General features: G+C 43.1%; 1 protein-coding gene across 3 annotated transcripts in view; it reads right to left on the bottom strand.

Annotated features, from left to right (window-relative positions):
- The window catches only part of elovl2 (ELOVL fatty acid elongase 2), a 108,901-nt gene that overhangs the window by 4,851 nt on the left and 79,270 nt on the right, over window positions 1-24,780 (bottom strand). For 2 of the 3 annotated variants that reach the window (XM_039666557.2, XM_089125565.1), the window contains 5 exons: window positions 12,974-13,161; window positions 12,787-12,864; window positions 10,309-10,480; window positions 9,476-9,600; window positions 5,270-5,404 (listed from right to left, as the gene is read on the bottom strand). In XM_039666557.2, the coding sequence (XP_039522491.1) occupies window positions 5,270-5,404; window positions 9,476-9,600; window positions 10,309-10,480; window positions 12,787-12,864; window positions 12,974-13,161 (698 nt within the window). Of the gene's footprint in view, window positions 1-1,543; window positions 1,909-5,269; window positions 5,405-9,475; window positions 9,601-10,308; window positions 10,481-12,786; window positions 12,865-12,973; window positions 13,162-24,780 lie in introns of those variants that run through there. The other variant, XM_089125564.1, reaches the window with a different exon arrangement.

The raw sequence follows: 24,780 nt of genomic DNA, 5'->3' as shown, positions 1-24,780 counted from the left end.
TGTCTCTCCATGCCAAGACCATCACATTTCCTTTGTGACGCACGATTGTTTCCCCAATCCTAAGGTCAGCATCTCGAATGATCACCTCTGTTTTTCCTAATTGTACCACATACATGGGTTTTCACATCAAGTAGGCGCTCACACAGTTGTACAGAGTTGTACAAGTTGTCCATAAACAATCTGTAGCCATGACCTACTAGGCGATCAAGAAGAGAAACAACCGTGTCTCCCAGGGCAGCGCTTTCCCCACAAAAGGGCTTCATGTTAAAACAGTACCCTGTATCAGAATCGCACAAGATGTAGGATTTTATTCCAAATTTGATGGGTTTCCGGGGATTGTACACCCTGAAAGCTAGGCGTCCATGCCACAGAAACATCCCCTCATCAATGCAAATGTTTGACTTGGGCTGATACATTTCACGGAATTTAGACACAAGGTGATCCAAGACAGGGCGGATTTTGTACAGCCTGTCAGTACAATTGTCTGGCTTTATTGTATTATCATTGAAGTGAAGAAATCTCCATATGATTTCAAACCTGTTGCGAGGCATGACTTTGTTGAAGTAGGGGGTAGCTAACATGTCATCTGTACACCAGTACATATCAAGTTCAGGGTTATGAATGATACCAGTGAGAAAAAGGAGCCCCATGAACGTTTTCATTTCTGAGACTGTGACAGGCTTCCATGCATGATACCTAGCATGTTGTGAAGTGTCATCCATAGCCTGAATACACTGATCTGCATACAGGTTAGTCTGATCAACAATGCTTTGAATCAGTACATCAGAAAAGAACAACTCAATAAAGTCTACAGGTTGTTCTGACTCAAGAGCAGCAGCATGACCAATAGGCCCAGGATTCTCGGTGAAGGGAATGTTTTTTGGCTGCCAGTTAATTTCATGCCACTCAGGATCATCAGGTTCAGCATCTTCAGCTGGATGGATCAAAGTGTCCCTTGTTTGGTCACCAGCAGCACCATGTTGATGTTCTTGACACATCCGACCTCTGCCTTGCTGTGTTATACTTCTCACTGTCAGAAAAAAAGGTACGAAAGCTGTCACTGGGGCGGTACCTTTTCAAAAGGTACACTTTTGTACCTAAAGGGTGCATATTGGTACCATAATTGTACCAATATGCACCATTTAGGTACAAAAGTGTACCTTTTGAAAAGGTACCGCCCCAGTGACGGCTTTCGTACCTTTTTTTCTGAGACCTGTAAATAATTATATAAATTTTTGGAATTACTTTCAATAAACAGACATAGATACATACACACACACACATATATATATATATATATATATATATATATATATATATATATACATATTACAATGTGGTAAATGTGCACAAAAAGAAACAATTTGGCCATTACAAGCTCACATTTACAGACACAGCCACACATAAATGCATGCACACTCACACACAAATATTATAGTGTATATATATATATATATATATATAGGCCTATATATTTAAAAATAAATGTATGTATTTTATCCCAAAAAGATATAACACTTTCTCAGATATTTTCTTATCTTACCTCTATTCGTTCTGCCTCTGCCTCTCGGTGTTCTACCTGTGAATAATGATATGAATAATTGGAATTACATTCAATAAACAGACCTAGATACACACACACATATAAATACACATTACAATTTGGTAAATGTGCACAAAGAGAGAAAGAATTTGACAATTACACGCTCATATTTCCACACACAGCCACACATAAATGCCTGCACACTCACACACAAATATTATAGTGTTATATATTATCCCATAAAGATAGAACACTTTCTCAGATATTTTCTTATGGTGTCTTACCTCTACGCGTTCTGGCACCTTGGAAAGACGAACTAGATCTTGACCTTGAATGAGTCCACTCACTGTCCGAAGTATCACAGTCTGTAATGTCACAGTCTGAATTGTCACTGTCCAATCTTCGACACACAGGTGAACTTTGTCTTTGTTTTGTCTTCGTTTTGCACATGTTGTCACAGAATTTTCTGTGACAACATGTGCAGCATCTCTCTCACTGACTACTTCGTCCGGATCAGATTCAGAATTATCAAATAAAGAGTGATTGGACTCCGAGTCCATCAACACCTCCAGTACTTGATCAGCCGTATACCTCTGCATTTGTCTGTCTGATATTTTGAGCTAACGTTACATTCTCACTACTCACGTTTGAGACGATTGCAATCTGTTTCGTTGATCAAAGAGTTGCGTACTCTTTCAGAACATGCGCGTGGGTCCTCCTTACCGTATACCACCTAAAACACGGATACCCGGAAAATTCAGTTTTTGGCAGGGATGCGTTTTTTCTTAAAACCCGGAAAATTCCGTGTTTGGCGGGGAAAGAGTTAACTACTATACTCTGTTACCGGTAGGCATGGCCTCCTAGTGCAGTGAATACTGTGCATACTGGGAGTTGTTGTCTTTCATCCACATTTCTGGCTTTTCTCAGTTTAGAAAGCTCCAAATTCAAAAATAATTTCACATTTCTTCTACATAAATGACCCATTTTAAATACACATTCATCTTTCCAGAGGTGAAGTATCCCATCACTTAATATAGAGTGGGACTGAACAATCAATCATGTCCATACATATAAACACATGCTACATCGCAAGGCTATACGTAAACAATCGCTATACGGTCAATTCAGACAGCAATCAGACTCCAAAAGAAATTGTTTGGAACAAAAGAATGGTGTAACAATTTATTAAAGGACACCTATTATGCCCCTTTTTACAAGATGTAATATTGGTCTCAGGTGTCCCCAGAATGTATTTGTGAAGTTTCAGCTCAAAATACCCCATAGTTAATTTATTATAACCATTTGAAAATGTCATTTTGAGGCCTGATTAAAAATGAACTGTTTTGGGTGTATACCACCTTAAATGCAAATGAGCTGCATATCCCCGCCCTGCCTTTGGATGAGGGCCTAACTTGATACCTATGGCAGTCGGTAAGCAGAAGGGGAGAGAGACGCGCTGTTTTGTCAGTCATCCAGTGTACGTTTGAATCGGTATGGTTATTTGATACATTCATACATTCATGTAGAGTTGTAATCGCGTATTTGTGAGAAGATGGCTAACTTAAAGAACAACAATATATATGAAGAGTTCAGATGCAAAAGCCTCTAAATGCCATTTGAAATTTTCTTCTAAAATGACCATTTATATCAAGCTTGTATATTAAAGTTCAGTAATTTCACTTAAATGACAATTAATAGGTAATCTTCATTGCCATTTAAGTGAAATTACTGAACTTAAATATACAAGCTTGATAAAAATGATCATTTTAGAAGAAAATTTAAAATGGCACTTAGAGGCTTTTGCATCTGAACTCTTCATAAGCAGTTTTTAATACAATATCTTTAAATATATATTTATAAACGTGTGGTTACACACTATACAAACAATGTTTAAATTATATACACAGACATCCTACAACAACAACTTTAGACGCATTTGTTGTTGAATTGGCTGACAGACTGAAATGACTATTTGCTCAAAAATCATAAAATACACTTACTAGAGGTGACGTTGGATCGCAAACAGTAGACGACGATCCACACTTGAGGATTAACTTTTAAGCCACAACAACCGGATTAACCCAGAAGTCCACGACAGAACACTTATGTTTCCAAGAGACATTACCGGCTGTCGTTGAAACAATAGAGGATGGTGTGTACAGATCACCGAGGGTGGGGACTAGGCCACAACCACACTGTCAGTCAAACCCCTTGCTCAATTCTACATCTCAAAGAGCTGAATCTCAGAACAGCTCGTTCTGAGACAGTGCATATGATTTATTGAGATTGTACAAAAAAAACACTGGGTGGATTTTTAGCATTCTAGGGTGGTTTTGCTCACACACTGCCAACACACATTTATGTTCAAACACCATGTAAAAGTGAATTTTCTATAATAGGTGCCCTTTAATGATGGCCAATAATTCAGACAAACGACATGATTTAATCTCCAAAAACATTTGATTGTCTCGCTACTTACATAGACATTCAGCTAATGGCGTACAGCCCATACGTTCTGATCATCGATATGACTCTGCCACTGACACTCTGAGTCATTCTCCTCCTCACTTCTTCTCTATCACGTCCTTGTGGAGGTAATGAAATGGTTTTTGGGTGAAAAGGATTTGTTTTTCAAGTAAATAAAGGGAAAAAGTGCACCTGTCAGACAAGATCTGGCTACTGAATAGTCCAGACAGCTGTACATAATCACAATAACGCCTCTTTGTGCACATGTGGAAGATAAACAGCACACATTGTTGAAACAGTTTTTTCCACCAAGATTTATAACATGAAAATGTCCGGAGGATATGCCTCCTCAAGACGTCAAAAAATCCGATGGCACTGCTTAGATACAAGTAAACCTACCACACTGTTTTGAAAAATAAACTTTGGAGCCGGGCTCGTTTGTTTGTTAGAGTCTACTGTATATGATCATATACAGTTTTACAACATAAACAGGGCATACATTTGGATAATTTTTTGAAGAACAATGATGGAGAGCAGATTATTCAGTCAAAATCTGATGTAAACAATTATCAATATTTCACAGATGTAACACTTGTGGACAAAACGTGCAGTTAAATGTTTTTCAATGGATGCTTGTCATGGACATTTTACCCAAGTACAACGCTTTGGATTCATCTCATGATCGCTATTTCATAACAAATGTATGAAAACCTGTTGTCATTTGTATTCCAGACACAAATTACAAAATTACTGCTGCTGGAGCATTCATATCATAAAACAGACACCATAGAACAGTACACCCTTAGAACTTTCAAAAGATGTTTGTTAATTTTAGACAGTTGTCTATATAGTAAATGTATACTATGCTACACAAAGTGACCGAGGTGTGGTTGCTTAAACTTTGAGGGCACTGCCCCAGTCATTTTTTGGGGGGGGTCTTTTTTTCTGAGCGTGTAACTCTTGAGGGCCACTGTCCTGCAGAGTTTAGCTAAGTTTAACACACCTGTCTGTAACTTTCAAGTTATTGTGAAGAATTTGGTTCGATTTTTAAGGTGTGTTGGATTAGAGTTGGAACTTGTGTGCCACCCACTGGTTTTCTATTTGGTGGTATTATCCTCAAGTTTAAATTTCCTGAAGAAGAGGTCAAAAAATAAAAATCCATCTGGTATTTTCTTAATTTCTTTTTTTTTTTTTTTTGTAAGGGGTAAATGTCATCTGGCCCAATTTTGAAGAGTTGACTAAATTTGTATAAAATCTCACCTGCATGTAGAAGTTGACAAACAGGACGACAAGTGTGCACATGTAGAAGGTCTGAAATTGCAGACAGCCAATAGGGTAGCCACAGGGAATGACCCATGCGCTTACAGTGTGTGTTATAGTCAATGCAAACTGAACCTGAGACAAAGAATAGAACATTAGACAATCATCTCACATGAAATACAACAACAAAAGAGCAGAGCAGAAAAGCTTTTTCAAGTGTTCTAGCAAAACTAACTTTTAAACTAATTAGTCCATGCCATTTTAAACTACAGATAAGAAAGTATACTTTCAGTCTACTGTTTATATTCTTAAAAGTATAATTGTAAAAAAAGTATTGCCAAAAATACTTGGCTAGCATCTGCATCCTGTAGTACTACAAACCATTGCCTTGCAAGTTACTCCTATTACACGTTACGCCTCCCGTGAAGAAACATGCTTCATTGACAAACACAAACATTTGAAGAAAATTATATTGTTTTACCCCTCCTTGAACTGCCACCTTAACGTGGTGGAGGGGTTTGAGTACCCGAATGACCCTAGGAGCTATGTTGTCTGGGGCTATATGCCCCTGGTAGGGTCTCCCAAGGCAAACAGGTCCTAGGCGACGGGTCAGACTAAGAGCGGTTCAAAAACCCCTTATGACGGAAGTATAAACAAGGACCGTGACGTCGCCCGGTATGGCGCAGCCGGGGCCCCACCCTGGAGCCAGGCCCGGGGTTGGGGCTCGCATGTGAGCACCTGGTGGCCGGGCCTCTCCCCACGGGGTCCGGCCGGGCTCAGCCCGAAGAAGCGACGTGGGACCGTCTTCCCGTGGGCTCACCACCTGCAGGAGGAGCTGTAAGGGGCCAGTGCAGAGAGGATTGGCCCGAGATTGTGCGTGACGTTGAGAGGTTCCGACTAGAGATAGTCGGAATCACCTCTACGCATGGCTTGGGTTCTGGAACCTCACTCCTTGAGAGAGGATGGACTCTTCACCACTCTGGAGTTGCCCATGGTGAGAGGCGGCGGGCTGGTGTGGGTTTGCTTATAGCCCCCCAGCTTAGCCGCCATGTGTTGGAGTTTACCCCGGTGAACGAGAGGGTCGTTTCTCTGCGCCTACGGGTCGGAGATAGGTCTCTCACTGTCGTTTGTGCCTACGGGCCAAAAGGCAGTGCAGAGTACCAGGCCTTCTTGGAGTCTCTGGGAGGGGTGCTGGAAAGAGCCCCGACTGGGGACTCCGTTGTTCTACTGGGGGACTTCAACGCTCACGTGGGTAATGACAGTGACACCTGGAGGGGCGTGATTGGGAGGAACGCCCCCCCCCCCCCCCCCGACCTGAACCTGAGTGGTGTTCAGTTAATGGACTTCTGTGCTAGTTACAGTTTGTCCATAACGAACATCATGTTCAAGCATAATGGTGTCCACCAGTGCACGTGGCACCAGGACACCCTAGGTCGTAGGTCGATGATCGACTTTGTGGTCGTTTCATCTGACCTGCGGTCGTATGTCTTGGACACTCGGGTGAAGAGAGGGGCGGAGCTGTCAACTGATCACCACCTGGTGGTGAGTTGGATCCGATGGCGGGGGAGGAGGCTGGACGGACCTGGCGGACCCAAGCGTACTGTAAGGGTTTGCTGGGAACGTTTGGCCAAATCTCCTGTCAGAAAGATCTTCAACTCTCACCTCTGGCAGAGCTACGACCAGATCCCGAGGGAGGCTGGAGATATTGTGTCTGAGTGGACCATGTTCTCCACCTCCATTGTCGAAGTGGCTGCTTGGAGCTGTGGCCGTAAGGTCTCCGGTGCCTGTCGAGGCGGCAATCCTCGAACCCGGTGGTGGACACCGGAAGTAAAGGATGCCGTCAAGCTGAAGAAGGAGTCCTACCGAGCCTGGTTGGCTCGTGGGACTCCAGAGGCAGCTGACAGGTACCGGCAGGCCAAGCAGACTGCGGCCCGGGTGGTCGTGGAGGCAAAAACTCGGGCCTGGGAGGAGTTCGGTGAGGCCATGGAGAAGGACTATCGGCTGGCCTCGAAGAGATTCTGGCAAACTGTCTGGCGCCTCAGGAGAGGGAAACAGTCCCCTACCAATGCTGTTTACAGTAGGGGTGGGCGGCTGTTGACCTCAACTGGGGATGTCGTCGGACGGTGGAAGGAATACTTCGAGGACCTCCTCAATCCCGCCGTCACGTCTTCCATTAAGGAAGCAGAGGCTGAGGGTTCAGGGGTGGACTCGTACATGACCCTAGCTGAGGTCACCGAGGTAGTCAAGAAACTCCTCGGTGGCAAGGCACCGGGGGTGGATGAGATCCGCCCAGAATACCTCAAGTCTCTGGATGCTGTGGGGCTGTCTTGGTTGACACGCCTCTGCAGCATCGCGTGGTGGTCGGGGACAGTGCCTCTGGGATGGCAGACCGGGGTGGTGGTTCCTCTTTTTAAGAAGGGAGACCGGAGGGTGTGTTCCAACTATAGGGGGATCACACTTCTCAGCCTCCCTGGGAAAGTCTATGCCAGGGTACTGGAGAGGAGAATACGGCCAATAGTGGAACCTCGGATTCAGGAGGAACAGTGCGGTTTTCGTCCTGGCCGTGGAACACTGGACCAGCTCTATACTCTCTACAGGGTGCTGGAGGGTTCATGGGAGTTTGCCCAACCAGTCCACATGTGTTTTGTGGATTTGGAGAAGGCATTCGACTGTGTCCCCCGAGGCGGCCTGTGGAGGGTGCTCCGGGAATATGGCGTCCGGGGTCCTTTGCTAAGGGCTGTCCGGTCCCTGTATGACCGAAGCAGGAGCTTGGTTCGCATTGCCGGTAGTAAGTCAGACTTCTTCCCGGTGCATGTTGGACTCCGGCAGGGCTGCCCTTTGTCGCCGGTTCTGTTAAAAATTTTTATGGACAGAATTTCTAGGCGCAGCCAGGGGCCGGAGGGTGTCAGGTTTGGGGGCCACATGATTTCGTCTCTGCTCTTCGCGGATGATGTTGTCGTGTTGGCCCCTTCATACCAGGACCTTCAGCGTGCACTGGGACGGTTTTCAGCCGAGTGTGAAGCGGCTGGGATGAAAATAAGCACCTCCAAGGCCGGAAAAGGGTGGCTTGCCCACTTCAGGTTGGTGGAGAGATCCTTCCGCAAGTGGAGGAGTTTAAGTATCTTGGGGTTTTGTTCACGAGTGAGGGAAGGATGGAACGGGAGTTTGACAGACGGATCGGTGCAGCTTCAGCAGTAATGCGGTCGATGTACCGGTCTGTTGTGGTGAAGAAGGAGCTGAGCCGTAAGGCAAAGCTCTCGATTTACCGGTCAATCTACGTTCCTACTCTCACCTATGGTCATGAGCTTTGGGTCATGACCGAAAGGACAAGATCCCGGATACAGGCGGCTGAAATGAGCTTTCACCGCAGGGTGGCTGGGCGATCCCTTAGAGATAGGGTGAGAAGCTCGGTCACTCGGGAGGAGCTCAGAGTAGAGCCGCTGCTCCTCCACATCGAGAGGGGTCAGCTGAGGTGGCTCGGGCATCTGTTCCGGTTGCCTCCTGGACGCCTTCCTGGGGAGGTGTTCCGGGCACGTCCCACTGGGCGGAGGCCCCGGGGAAGACCTAGGACACGCTGGAGAGACTATTTCTCCCGGCTGGCCTGGGAACGCCTCGGTATCCCCCCAGAAGAGCTAGAGGAAGTGTCTAGGGAGAGGGAAGTCTGGGCATCTCTGCTTAGACTGCTGCCCCCGCGACCCGGCCCCGGATGAGCGGAAGAAGATGGTATGGTATGGTATATTATTTTATGTATGAAAGGTTTGTAAGTCTATAAGTTCTATTGCTTTTGAATCTTATAAAGTATGAAAAACAAAATATACAATCAAATTAAAACTGACTCGTGGTAATTATAGATGATAACCTACCCCCAAACCTTACCCTAAATCTACCCCTTCCATTAAAGTAAAATTAATGGTAGAGTTTTCTAATTAAAAAACTGAGGAAATCAAACAGAATGATTTGCGTCATCTAATGATCTACTGTATGTAATACCATCAGTATGCCTTATTACTAGGTGGCAATAGCTTATAACGCGAGGAAAGTGAAGTAGAAGATGAGCAGTACTAATGACGACATCAGTGTAATATATAAGCATTTCATTTATCCTGTGATGGCAGAAGGAAGGTCTCATAAGGACTGCTTGGAAATGTGAAGGGATAAGGGAATGTAAGAGCAGAGGCTAGTTGTATAGAGAATTTGCACACTGACCAGCTGACCCTGGGTGAGGTAGCGTTTCCACCACAGATATTTGTGCATGGATGGGATGGTTGACAGACCATAGTAAGAATACATGAGGATATGGATGAAACTGTTTAGCATCGGTCCAAAGAAACCTGGACAAAGATGTTACATTATACAGGTTGAACTGAACCATCATGGCATTGGCATTGCAGCATGCAAGATTAAGTGCCAAATAAACATACATACACATACTTGTCTGGCTTTAAAAATGTATAATAATTACTTCTGGGTAAAAAAAAAACTGTTTCCAGAAGAAATAGTAAGCAGCACAACTGTGTTTAACATTAACAATAAAAAGAAAAGTTCTTTAGCACCAAACCAGCATATTAGAATGATTTCTGAAAGATCATGTGATACTGAAGACTGTAATAATTACTGCTGAAAATTCAGCTTTGCCATCACAGGAATTATTACATTTTAAAATATATTACAACAGAAACCAGTTTACAATTTACATTCTAATTGTACATTGTAACTATCACAGTATTACTGCTTTTACATCTATTTTTGATTTAAAAAAAATAAGCAGGTAAGTTTTTGGCTACATCCAAAAAGTGTTTCACACTTTTAACCACAGTGTGTGAATACTGAATATATTGCATGTAATATTCTAAATTTACACTAATAATAAAATCTACATTATTATACACTGGCTATTGTTAAAACATAAACCTAACCTCATTTTTTAGAAAAATCATCTTAAAACAATAAAACCTTGACACATTTCCTCAAAACAGTATGGTCTCTTATTAAACCTGTGACCTTTCATTGAGGTAACTTTGTCCTTTAGGCTCACTTACTCTGTCCACAGGGTATCCAGTTGAGGACACACCACCAGATGTTAAACATAGAAGCATGATGATACACATGCAGGAAACTGATCTGGATGTTTTTCTTCCTTAGCACAATGAAGATGGTGTCCAGGAACTCAATCAGCTTGGAGAAATAGTACCACCACAGTACTTTTGCTACCTATCCATATAAAACAAATTTTGGGGCAAGTTAAATGTAATCATATGTCAGCTGATGTGCATAAATATTGTGATATATACTATATATGCTATATATACCATAATATTTACATATATCAGATGACAAAGCTCATGCAGTAGTGTTAATGCACTTATGTGCCAGAGTGTGATCATAAACTTATAGGGGACCTATTATGCAAAATTGACTTTTTTATGGGTGTACACCACCCACGGTCTCACGATACTCTGATGGCGTACCGAATGCATCCAGCCCTAGCCCTTTGTTGAGGACAAAACATTTTTTCTTCCTGACATCTGATTAAATGATGTTTTATTAACAAAGTTCGGGAGGAGCACGTTCAGATAATTAACAAGGGTGGAGAGCACTCAATTAGTGAAAAGAGACTCTGCAGTCTAAACTCAATCCATTGACAGTTTAGCAGCACTCCAAATTTGTCATTCCAAATTACAACTGCTCCCTGTTTGTGGGCCATCAGGGCCCATCAGGAGAGTGCAGTGAGCTACCACCACGAGCTTTCCTGGTCAAGCCCCCAGACCCTTTCTCGAGATGCCAACCTGTCAAACTCGGCACTCATTTGGGGGGTCTTTAGTCCAGCGGCTTTCCTCTGGTCTTTTGGGGGGAGTACTCTGGGTTTGGGCCGAACTCTGAGCCCTCCACCCAGACAACACGCCAAATAATAGGGCTGGGTATTGAGACAGATTTCACAATTCAATTCGATTTCAATTCACAAGCTTGAAATTCGATTCGATTTCGATTACGGTTCGATTCGATTCAATATCGATTATGTTGGATATCAGTTACAATAAATGGCCATTTTTCTCAAGGGAATCAAATCTTTAAAATGCTGTAAACTTTGGGAGTCTTATTGTAGCCTATTAGCCTATATGAAGGTAATAATGAACTGTTTTGTAGCTATACAAACACTTAAATTACACTTTTATTTATTTTTATAATAAGAAGATTATATGAAATATAAACATTTAAACGGTGGCTGTCATAAAAACTTGCCAGATTTATTCAAATATGCATTAAATATTGAAGAACATTAAGATTATAATGCATATGTAATATGGTGTATTAGCAAAATGCTCCTCTCTGGAGTTATTTTTTTCTAGCTGACTAACGAGTTTATGTGGGTTTTCTGAGGTAAATATGACGATACGTGACATTGATTACAAGCTGTTTAACTGACGTCTTTCCTCGGTTGAAACGCTGATTGAGCGAATCAATGTGACATGATACGGATTTTGATAAGTTGTACTCTATCTTTTAACACACTTTCAGATGCTCATTCATGTTTATTTCACGCTGTAACTGGTATTATTAACCCGGAAGAGAGATCAGCGCTGCTGCTTCTCTTGAGCTGCGCCAGAGCGATCTCACGCCACAGCGCCAAAACATTATTTATGTTTTTGAATTTCTAAAGAAAATGGATGTAATTTGAAAATTGTTTCATATCAATAGTAACAAAGGACAAAGATTATTGAGATTTTTTGGATGCGCGCAGCTGCGATACAATGTCCCATTCATTCAAATGAAACAGGATGACTAATCGATTTTTGAGATTTAAGAATCGATATCGGTTCGTAAAAATGAGAATCGATTAATATCGAGAAATCGATATTTATTACCCAGCCCTACCAAATAAGCATTCAATTTTACCCCCTCTAATTGTATGTAAGTGTGAACTCGTGAAATGTTGATGTTTTATTAACAAAGTTCAGGAGGAGTATGTTCAGATAATTAATACGGGTGGAGAGCACTCAACAATCAATGATAAGAAGTGTATATATATACATATATATATATATATATATATATATACACACACGCAGAAGTCTACAGCAGAGATAATAAATTTTCATAATGATGGACAACTGCATTGTCACGTGAGCATGGCCACGATAGAGATGATCATCAAAACCAAACAGATGTTTTGTTAGTCTTTAGCAAAGTATTTGCTTTTTATGCAAAGGTACAAGCTGTAAAGCCTCCGCCCTCTTCTGGACTTCTTCGGGTGGGGAGTAGCAGCTCATTTGCATTTAGAGATACATGCACGAAAACAGCATGTTTTTCCTTCCACTCAAAAATGAGCATTTACAACAAGGTATAATAAATGATCAATGGAGTATTTTGAGCTGAAACTTCACAGACACATTCTAGGGACACCTGAAATTTATATTACATCTTTTAAAAGGAGACATAATAGGTCCCTTTTAATTTGTTTGTGGAATGCCTTAAATAGTAGTCAAGCACAACTGTATAGTGCTGTTTTTCTTACTCACCCTGATATCTGCTTCACCAGCTTCATGCAATCCCTGACACTGAAGACGGTAACCTGCAGACCAGACTGATGATATCAGCTACCAAACACATGAAACACAGAGTTAGATATACAGCTTAAAGGACACTGGACACCAGCAAATGGGCAACTGTATTGCTGCTGTGCATGTAAACATACTGTACACTCACCTCAACCAGCATGTAGCATGACAACATAGTAATAGAGAAGTTGTACAGCAGTAAAATATTTTTCAGTGAGTATGCTGGTCTGTTTTTCATGTATTTTGTTCCCAGGTAGATTGTTAGGAGGTAGGTAATGGTGAGTAGGAATGTTGGTGTGTAGGAATCCAGCAGGAGCCATCCTCTCACGCGAGTATCTGACATCAAACACACACATCACATACTGTATACTGCAACTGGATGACTAGGTAAGGTAAATGTCAAACATCTTTTTTTAAATATATATATTAGAGAACATACTTCAAACTCTTTGGCTTAACATAGTTTAACATTTTTACTATGTTTAAATCAAAAGTAAGCTTGAGGTGAAAAAAACTTGAACTTGGAAGGTAAGTGGTGTTATTTGGTAGAGGGAGGACCAAATACAGAATAAAACTATAATATATAGGTAATTTTGAGATTCTTTTAAAGGGATACTCCACTTTTTTGGAAATAAATTAGGCTCATTTTACTCCCTCAGAGTTACACAGTTGAGTTTTACCATTTTTGAACCACACAGAATATCAGTAACCAGACAGTTTCTAGTCCCATTGACTTCCATAGTATATTTTTTTTCCTACTATAGAAGTCAATGGGACCACAAACTGTCTAGTTACTGATTTTGGTCCAAAAAACTACTCACAAAACCTCTCACAATACAACTTTAATATAGACGGTTGTCCTGTTACTTTACCCACTACAGTAAAAGACCTGAGTGTTATACTAGACCGCAACTTGTCGTTCGAAAATCATATTTCATATGTTACAAGAACAGCCTTTTTCCACCTTAGAAACATTGCTAAGCTGCGTAACATGCTATCTGTTTCTGATGCTGAAAAATTAGTTCATGCATTCATGACCTCGAGACTAGATTACTGTAATGCTTTATTAGCTGGTTGTCCTGCATCCTCAATAAACAAGCTACAGTTAGTACAAAATGCAGCTGCTAGAGTTCTTACTAGGTCAAGAAAATATGATCATATAACACCGATTTTATCATCTCTACACTGGTTACCTATTAAGTTCCGTATCAATTACAAAATACTGCTACTGACCTATAAAGCCCTAAATGGTTTAGCTCCTATGTACTTAACGGACCTTCTTTCGCCCTACAATCCACCGCGTTCCTTAAGATCACTAAATTCAAGGCTTCTGGTCATTCCTAGGATATCGAAGTCCAGTAAAGGAGGGAGGGCGTTCTCGCATTTAGCTCCAAAACTCTGGAATGGCCTTCCCGATACGGTCCGAGGCTCTGACTCGCTGACACAGTTTAAAACTAGATTAAAGACACTTCTCTTTAGTCAAGCATTCACATAATGCTTACCTTTTAGTCCTCTGTTATGCCATACGGAACCGTTTGCCACTGAAACTGCTTAACGCACCAGTGGGGCTCGACAGTCTTTTAGACAAACGGGTCGGCGCGTATGGTCGGCGCGTATGGTTGGGTTGCGGAGAGTTCAGGTTAGGGAGAGTTTGTGAGTTATAACGGAAATCATTATGAACATCAGCTATGCTAATTATTTCCCATCTGCCTTTCTGCTGTTATCTCGGGACGCTTGTCCCGAGAAAAATGGCGTTCGTCAGGTCCAGTTTTGTGTCCAGCCTCTCACAGGGATTTCGGATGCCCCAACGCCTGTGATGAGACGACTCAACGCCTGTGAAGAGACGACTCAACGCCTGCGATATGTTATGGCGCCGTTTTATTCATAAACAATATTTATATTTAATATTTATATTTAAACAATATGAATGTAAGCCAGAGGAGAACTGGCCCCTGACTGAGCCTGGGTTCTCCCAAGGTTTTTTCTCCATCCAATCTGATGGAGTTTTGGTTCCTTGCCACTGTCGCCTTGCTTTTGGCTTGCTTTGAGCTTGCTCAGTTGGGGTTATTTAGTGTTTAGCAATGTTGTTGATCTGTGTTGTGCTACTTTCATGTTATCAGTGTGAAGCTGCTTTGATACAATCTGTATTGTGAAAAGCGCTATTTAAATAAATGTGACTTGACTTGACTTGACTTGATATTCTTCTAAATATCAGAAAATCGGCTGAATGGATTCAAAAACGGTAAAACCCAACTGTTTAACTCTGGGGGAGTTTTAAAATGAGCCTATTTCCCAAAAAAGTGGAGTATCCCTTTAACATATATATAATTACTAGCATCTGGAGAAATTTCATTCAAATAATCTGTACAATTATAATTTTTAAATCATTTCACAATCACTTCACACACCCCATAGAAAAGACTATTTTTTTTTGTTTGTTTGTTTTTTAGATGATCACAGCCTACTTGTGTCATACTGGCATTTGTTTTGAGTGACTCTTTATTTGTCCATTGTATTATGGTAGTGTATAAATGAACAATAATCACTGCCTCAACTAATGTAGAAAAATCGAAAACTTTTATATTCCTCTTTGTTTGGTGTGCCATTTACTTAAAAACAATTACATTTAGAGCAGTGGTTCTTAACCTTTTTGACTTCAATTTAGTTGCAAATAAGAAGACAAAACACAGATTCAGATCACTCCACAAATGCAAATTTGTACAGACAGACCACAAAGAATGTTACCCTTTAAAATGATGCAAACAGTGGCTAGGGGTACGGGGATACATTAAAATAAGAAATATCTTGATTTGGTTAATTGTTTTAGCTTGTTTTAAATCATTTTATGTCATCTTTGAGGCCACTTTGGAAGTAACCCCTTTAGTAACTGTTATGCATCTCATGTTTTTAAGAGCAAAACTACTAAGAAGTAAAAAAATATATAAAAAAAGTAAATAGTAAAACTGGACAGATTTGAAAGCACTTCTCATCATTCAGGCAGAAGAAAATGGCAAGGTACACACTCTGTGATACAGATTGGTGGCGGGAAACTCAGACAGGGGAACAGACGTGAAAACTGAAAACAAATTGGAAGTCAAAAGAGTTGACCAGTTGACGAAGAGGTTCCACTTCGACACGTAGAGGTGTCCCGTGGACGACGCTCTAGGGGAAGTGATGGTTGCCGCCACCGCAGGTGGCAGCGAACTCAAACCTGCCTCATCCCATCCAGGAGCCACAGGTGTAGGCTCCAGAGCTCGGGACGAGGGTGCCACAGGATGCCCCGTCTTTGAGAGTGTCCTCAGAGGAAAGGCCAAGGAGGTGCTGTCGCGAGGAGCATCAGTTCGGAGAACCACGTCTTGGTGGGCCAGTAAGGGGCTACCAACAAGACCTGCTCTTCGTCCTCCTTGGGGGGGGGGGAAACGCATGGGGGAAACGCATACTTGCGTGGGCCCCGCGGCCAGCTGTGCGCCAGTGCGTCTGTGCCGAGCGTGCCCTCAGACAGGGATAAAACTGGGCGCAGTGGGATGAGTCCCGAGAGGCGACAGGTCTATCTGTGCCTCCCCGAACTGGTCCCAAATCAGCTGGACCGTCTGGGGATGGAGTCGCCATTCGCCGGAGACAGGGCAGACCCGTGACAGCTCGTAGGCCGCCAGGTTCCGGTCTCCTGAAATGTACACTGCACGAAGGGACCTCAGATGCTTCTGACTCCATAGCAGGAGGTGGCGGGCGAGCTGCGACAACCGACGTGAGCGTAGACCACCCTGGTGGTAAATGTACGCTACTGTAGCGGTATTGTCTGAACAGACAAGTACGTGTTGACCCCTGAGCAGTGCTCAAAAGCGGTGCAGGGCCAGGCGTACTGCCAGCAGCTCAAAGCAATTGATGTGCATGAGGCGCTGGGGTCCTGTCCAGGAACCCGCGACTGCATGCCCATTGCACATAGCACCCCAACCCGTGGTAGATGCATCCGTGGAGACAACGAGATGCCTGGAAACTCGCTGAAGAGGGACACCGGCCCATAAAAATGCTGAGGTTCGACCACGGGAAGAAGGTTTGGCGGCACGCTGGAGTCACTGGAACTCGGAGCGAGCCGAGATGCCATGCCCACCTCGGGACTCGATCGCGAAGCCACAGCTGAAGCGGTCTCATATGAAGCAATCCGAGCGGCGTTGCCGTGGCTGCAGATGCCATATGCCCCAGGAGCCTCTGAAAAAGTTTCAGTGGGACCGCACTCTTGCCCTCGAACTGTCGAAGACAAGTCAGCAGTGAGTTCGCGCGCTCATTCGTGAGCTGCGCGGACATGGCGACCAAGTCTATCTCCTTGCCGACAAAAGAGATCCTCTGCACGGGGCAAAGTTTGCTCTTCTCCCGGTTGACCCGAAGGCCCAGACGGGCTAGGTGCCGGAGCACCAGGTATCTGTGTTCGCAAACCTGTTCTCGAGAGTGTGCCAGTATCAGCCAATCGTCGAGATAGTTCAGGATGCGAACCCCGTGTTCGTGAAGGGAACAAGGGCTGCCTCGACGATCTTCGTAATGACGCGAGGTGACAGAGCTAACCTAAATGGGAAAACTGTGTACTGATTTGCCTGGCCTTTGAAAGCAAACCGAAGAAACGGTCTGTGTCGAGGCAAAATGGAGACATGAAAGTACGCGTCCTTCAGGTCGATCGCTGCAAACCAATCCTGAGGCCGGACGCATTCGAAAATGCGTTTGGCTGTGAGCATTTTGAACGGTAGTCGATGGAGAGTACGGTTCAAAATGCGCAGATCCAGGATCGGTCGTAACCCACCGGTCTTCTTGGGGACAATGAAGTAGGGGCTGTAAAACCCGGACCTCATCTCGGCTGGAGGGACCGTCTCGATTGCACCCTTCGCCAGCAGGTTTGCAATCTCCGCTCTCATGACCGGGGCGTTGCCACCGACCATCGTGGAGCGAACTCCCCTGAAACGGGGAGGAGACTGTGCGAACTGAATCGCGTAGCCGAATCTGATCGTTCTGATGACCCAGCGGGACAGGCCGGGGAGCTCTAGCCAAGCTCCCAGGAACTGCACCAGCAGGGTCATACGAACCACAGGCGTCCCCCCGGAGGGGCAGCGAGGTGGGGAGACTGGCATGCGCACAGGAGTTACCCCACATGGATGCACAGTCAAACCCCGCTCCCCGACAGAAGAGACCAGGGAAGGACGCACGTTCCACGGGGGTCTGGCGATAGAGGGGGAGGGGAGTGGTGTGGTCCAGGGACGACACACCTCCCATCCGCACCCTCGAGGACAGAGGAGAATGAGAGTGGCGAGGCACGGGGCCGTTGCGCACTTTCACCTTGCTCTGTGTGCTCGGAGATGGAATGCAGCTCTTTGAGAAAAGATTCTCCCCCAGCCCTCCATCGGGGGAAGGAGTGGCCCTGACCACTCCCTGAAGAACTGCAACCCATACCCGAGCTGGCCGTAACGGGAGCGTCGCAGGGGGCTGCGGGGCTGGTACGGGCAGGGGCGCCTCCCTACGACCACCTCACGGCACGGCCCGGTGCTGCTGGGGCCGGACGGGAGGGGGCGGAAGTCGCAGGAGGGCGCATTCGGCGGCAAGCGGACTGGCGCATCTGAGCCGGCGGCTAGTAGCAGCAGAAACCGCAGAGTCAGGTAAGCCACAGTCCGCTTCTGGGCGGCCGAGAACTGTTGGGCAGCGTTCTCGATTGCGCCGCCGAAGAGGCCAGCCTGGGATATGGGAAAAGTTGAGGAACTGGTTCACTCAACCTCACGCACATCAACCAGGTTAAGCCAAAAGTGTCTGACCACACGCATGGACATCACCTGACTCAGGGAGCATGCGGTCACCTTCCCCGCTCGTAGAGCGAGGTCATCGACGGCATGCAGCTCAAGGATGAGCTCTGAATCAGCCCTACCCTCGTGCATGTCACTGAACACCCATGAGAATGACAATAACAAACAGTGAGGTGGCAGCCTGCCCCGCAGCTCTATAGGTCCCCGCCACCGGAGTAGACAAGAACCTACAGGCATTGGAGGGGTGCTTAGGGCTGCCACACCAGGTGGAGGCACTGTGGGGACACCTAAGTGTTTCCACAGAACACTCCACAGGGGGGAACCCCAGTGCACCCTAGACTGTGGCCTCAGGAGGGCAGAGAAGGCGGAAGAGGCTGTTGAGTGATCGTGAAAGTCAAAGGAGACTTCCACAATCTCACGGCCTCTTCATGCACATCCGGGTAGAAAGGTTTTGGGTTCGCCACCCCCAAAAACCAATCATCAGCCTTAAGTGCTCGGGATATGGCAGAATTTTCCACACAAACCCGATACTCGTGGCAGACCGGGAAGCATAGCTGTGAGCCCTGAATCAAGCTCGCTATGCTAGCACATCCGAGGACAGCAGCACAGACGAGCCATCTCCAAAGACTCCAGCTCACCTTGTGATGCGGCGATAAACATGATTTCATCAGCTGGGGGACCGAATGAGAACGCGGGCCCGCGAACGGCCCCGCCCACTCACTCTGGACCACGTGGGTTGCAACGTGAAAGACGGGGTGTGGACCGAGGAATTTCGTCAGTTTAGTTCCAGACCTAACGTCTTTTTGGTCACCCTGGCCACCAGCCAAAGCATTATCTCTCATGGAGAAAATGGTTCGGGTTGTGGATGAGGGGACTCTCACTCTACTGAGCTCATTGAGTCTCAACCGTTATACATTGAGATGATCACGTTCCCACTGAGAGAACGTGACACACCCACGAGCGCTGTCTGAGCGTGATCAAAGCCCAAACACGTCAAACAGCGCTCGCGCCCATTAGCTGACTCTATCAGAATACCGCGCTCAGGAATTACACGGGCAGATCGTCTTCAAAAAGACGCGTCTTTAAAAAGACGTGCCGCGTGCACACTCTTTCAGTGAGAGGAGAAAACTCTGCGGATGTTGAAGCGACCAGGGAGAAACACACACTGGCAGACCACTGCTCAGATCGCAGGCAATGTGAAACTCGCTGGGTACCGCCGTCACACCAACACCAGAGAGTTCGCTCGTCTCGAAGAGGTGAGTCACCGTAGTAAACTCAGATTGTGTGGCTTGTGGAGTGAAGAAGTTCTCTTGGCTCCGAAGCGAAAACATACTGCGGTTGCGTTCACTTCCTCCTTTTATACTCACGGAGTAGGGCGGAGTACGCTATGCAAATTTCCGCAGCCCCAAGGCATTTCATGCCATTGGCTCGTGATTAAATACTCAAAGAGGATTGGCTTTCTATGCGAAACCCCCAATCTCCGTCACTTCTGACATAACTCGAAGTGACTACGAAAGGGAACAAAAAGCTCTTGGATGCAGCCAGGAAAGGGCAGAAGTATTGCAGATAGATAATCAACTATTTGGTGACTAGTTTTATGTGTTCTATGTAGTCACTGTGTTCACAAATCTGATGCAGATAGTTCACCGTGTATTGTATTTAATTAAGCAAATATATACTACACAAATTTCCTGTAGGAAGCTCTTAAGCCAAATTGATCTCTAATGCAGCATTTTGATTTTACGAATGGGAATAAGAATATTATATGAAATATGAATATCTATTGGGTTTAAAACCATACAGATTTTTGAAGGCTGATAAAACATGGCTTGGTGTACATGATGACCCTAGAGGTGCCAGATTATTTGTTTATTTATGTTTTTCTCTCAATTTTATGTCTTTATCTTAATATTAAGTCCAGAAATGTTTTTATTTTCTGGTACTGTGCACTTTGCAAGACAGGCTTGTTCATTTCATCAGTGGTCAGTATTTGAAACCGATATCAAAATATCTTGAATAAATACAAATACTGTGAACAAACACTTTTTTGCCGCAAAGTGTCCTTCCTTTTGGAGTTGCGCTGAATTGTTTAAAAAAAAATAACATAAAATTCCCGCATATTGATAGCGGCTCCCTGATGCCCGTAAATTAGTTAAAAAATTAGTAAATTAGTTCCCATATATAACGCTAGAGACCATGTTAGTTTATACTTTTTACATCTCATATGTTCGGCAATAGGCGGATTTGAACTCGCGTCTGAGCGCATCAATAGCTCGTTCACAAACTACATGCTCTATCATCTACACCACTGTAGCTGTTTGTGACAGGCGTGTTTTTGATTAAAAGAGCCCCCCCCCCCCCCCTTATATATATACTGTATATATATATATATATATATATATATATATATAGATTGATAGAAAAAACAGCAGAGAAATTAATCTGCTCTTAACACCTGCAATTGACCACTAGGTGTCGCCATGGAGACGGGTGTCGGATTGATTCGAAGCCTCGAAACAATATAGCACATTTGCTTCAACTGTTTCATTGCTTAACGAAGCCTCGATCTGCCCATCACTAGGTAAAACCTGACTTTTCAAATGAGCGTGAACGTGAACTGTGCATGCTGCTCGTTCATTCCTGACAGAGTGAGCGCCGCTCTTGTTCACGTTCATTGTATGAAAAGTGATTCGTTCAGTTCAGCGTTCGGCGAAAATATGAACGAGTTCAGTGAATGTCGTTCATTGAACGCATTCATGCACAACACTGATGACGAAACGATCTTCAAGATGATTCAATGTTAATCCTATTATACTTGATAAATGTCTAAAGCGTTATATAAATAAATGTGACTTGACTTGACTTAAAGGTCTATGGTTTCGAATAAAGAAACTTTTTCTTGCTGGACTTTATTGCTGTAACTTAATCGTGTTACTTTCTACCGGGTGTCGGACACTGTCGGTTGGATCACAAAACTAGTGTCAGAGCAGTATAATTGTTCTTCACACACACAGTAACTGAAATTTAAAACCGTTAAAAGAAAAGGCTCAATAAACTATTGCATAGATAGATAATGGATAATACACTGTCCATAAATATGTATTTCCTTTGTGCTTTGAACTTTTCAATGCAGACTAGATGCGCTACAACTCCATGTGGCTTCAAGCACATCATTCTCCGCTCAGGATGCACATAAGCACTTTGTGCTGCACTGTATTGGAGCCTTTAATATCATAATACAGTGACGCAATGACAGATTATTAATTGCCTTTCTTGTTCTGTCCTATCAATTATATGTTGCTGCCTCATTAAACAGCTGTGCTATACATTTAAAACATGTTTTAAAACATGGCTCAATTTTATAGTAGCCATGGCTATATCTAAAATAATTGATCTTTTTGATTTTTGTTATCTTGTTTTTCATGAATGTATTTTTCAACAATACAAAGAGCAATGTGTATTATGCACTAATATAGTTTATAATAGCATTTTTGTCATAGATTATGACAAAATAATCATATGATCCACTAGAGAGGAACCAGCAGAACAGAGTGAACATTCATTCTGTTTAGTTCAATCCTACTTAATAGGAATTTATTTAAAATGCTCGCTCTACTCCACAACATTAATGTCTTGTGCGGACATCATTTTGACTTTCGGTTTTAGGGTAAGTGATTTAAAAGCTCCCGAGTCCCAGCGGAGTCACACGTTGATTAACCGGTGGGAATATACACAATAGGCCTACCTGATATTGAACACAAGATGGCAGTATAGCACTATGTATGACTCATATTATTATTATTTATTTATTCCTGAATTTTACAACCATTGGCTGTTTTGGAACGTAAACATAATTCTTAAATGGAAAAAAGGGAAAAATTGGTTTAGTTATGATATTTGTATAATTTAATTTAGAAACAAATTATGTATAATTACATTTTTAGAAGATATGAGGCTTTTAGTGTTTACTTTTTTGACAATAACTTTAATCTTTTGTCATAGTTTCACATGTATACTGGCTAATAAATGTGATATATCTGTCGAGTTTCAAGCAATTTCAAGCATGCTAAGAGTCCCAAAAGCATCAAAAAAGAATGTTAAAGTTTGATGCATTGCCACGGGCAACAGTATCAAAGATATCAAGAATCCATTCACAGGTCTACATCTGCCGTGTATTTACATTATACAGATGAAGTTTGAAGCAAATCGGGTAAAAATAAAAGGGTGAGTTCAAAGCATTTTGAAAGTGACACACTTTCTGATGCCAGTTGGTGGCGCTATAACTTTGACTCACAATAGTCACATCCATGTGATCATCCTCTTACAGCGAACACACTGCTGAAGTTTCATCAGGATCAGTTAATGTATGCAGAAGTTATAACACTCTTCCTGTTTCATGTTTCTCGCCATAATTTTGTTTCCTCGCCACGGCCAAAACGTTCGAGGTATCAAAAATCCCCTGGCAATTTTTATCCTCAATGTCTTGACTTCACACGGATCGAGTTTTGTGGCATTTCTTTGAATTCTCTAGAGAAGTACTTTAAATTATTCCATTGCATGTTTTTTTACAAACAACCCTAAATAGCCAACTTCCTGTTGGGCTGGGGTAAAAAGTAAGAGTGTGAAGTATATATGAACCGATGAGATCCATATGTTTACCGAGTTTCATATTATTACATGCAAGTGTGTTTGATTTATGGACCAAATTTTCAGATCAAGTTTTTTGACCAAGTTAATCTGATTAATAAACTAATTATATAAAACTATTGTCAATGCACTACAATTAAACTAGTTATATGCCTTTACTTATATAAAATAAAAATAAAAATTTATTTAAAAAATACCAGGCTTAAGAAATGTATTTTCTTCATGCTGGTCATACACACAGCAGTGAAATGGTTAAGCCCCCTCCCCCTGCACACACACACACAGACAGGCACACACACAGACAGGCAAAGACACAGAGACACGTAGGCTCAGAGAGAGCATGACCACATTCAAACAAAAATATCTGACTTTCTGTGGGTCCTAGCTAATAAGTGTAAATTAGAAAGTTGTCCGGCTCGAGGAGTAAAATATACATACTGATTTTTGTAACTTTAGATAAAACTAACAACCCCACTTTTGTCAAAAGGTGGCGCTACTGAGCCCTCACCACGCCCGTTTCTGAAACTTTGCACATGTCTACTGGCTAATAAATGTGATGTGTCTGTCGAGTTTCATGCAATTTGAAGCATGCTAAGGGTCTCAAAAGCATCCTAAAAGAATGGTAAAGTTTGATGCGTTGCCACGGCAACAGTTTCAAAGATATCAAGAATCCATTCACAGGTCTACATCTGCCATGTATTTACATTACACAGATGAAGTTTGAAGCAAATCGGGTAAAAAGAAAAGGGTGAGTTCAAAGCATTTTGAAAGTGAAACACTTTCTGCTGCCAGTTGGTGGTGCTATAACTTTGACTCACAATAGTCACAACCATGTGATCATCCTCTTACAGCGAACACACTGCTGAAGTCTCATCAGGATCAGTTAATGTATGCAGAAGTTATAACACTCTTCCTGTTTCATGTTTCTCACCATAATTTTGTTTCCTCGCCACGGCCAAACCGTTCGAGGTATCAAAAATCCCCTGGCAATTTTTTATCCTCAATGTCTTGACTTCACGCTGATCGAGTTTTGTGGCATTTCTTTGAATTCTCTAGAGAAGTACTTTAAATTATTCCATTGCATGTTTTTTTTACAAACAAACAGCCGACTTCCTGTTGGGCTGGGGTAAAAAGTAAGAGTGTGAAGTATACATGAACCGATGAGATCCATATGTTTACAGAGTTTCATATTATTACATGCAAGTGTGTTTGATTTATGGACCAAATTTTCAGACCAAGTTTATTGACCAAGTTAATCTGATTAAAAAAATAATTATATAAAACTATTGTCAATGCACTACAATTAAACTAGTTATATGCCTTTACTTATAAAAAATAAAAATAAAAACTTATTTAAAAAATACCAGGCTTAAGAAATGTGTTTTCTTTATGCAGGTCATACACACAGCAGTGAAATGGTTAAGCCCCCTCCCCCTGCACACACACACACACACACACACACACAAGACAGGCAAAGGCACAGAGACATGTAGGCTCAGAGTGAGCATGACCACGTTTAAACAAACATATC

The sequence above is a fragment of the Pimephales promelas genome, chromosome 22, assembly GCF_988280905.1.
Source record: "Pimephales promelas chromosome 22, fPimPro1.hap1.1, whole genome shotgun sequence".
In the NCBI taxonomy this organism is placed as follows: Eukaryota; Metazoa; Chordata; class Actinopteri; order Cypriniformes; family Leuciscidae; genus Pimephales; species Pimephales promelas.
The sequence above is the reverse complement of the archived record's forward strand: the minus strand, read 5'-3'. Positions and strand labels throughout refer to the sequence as shown.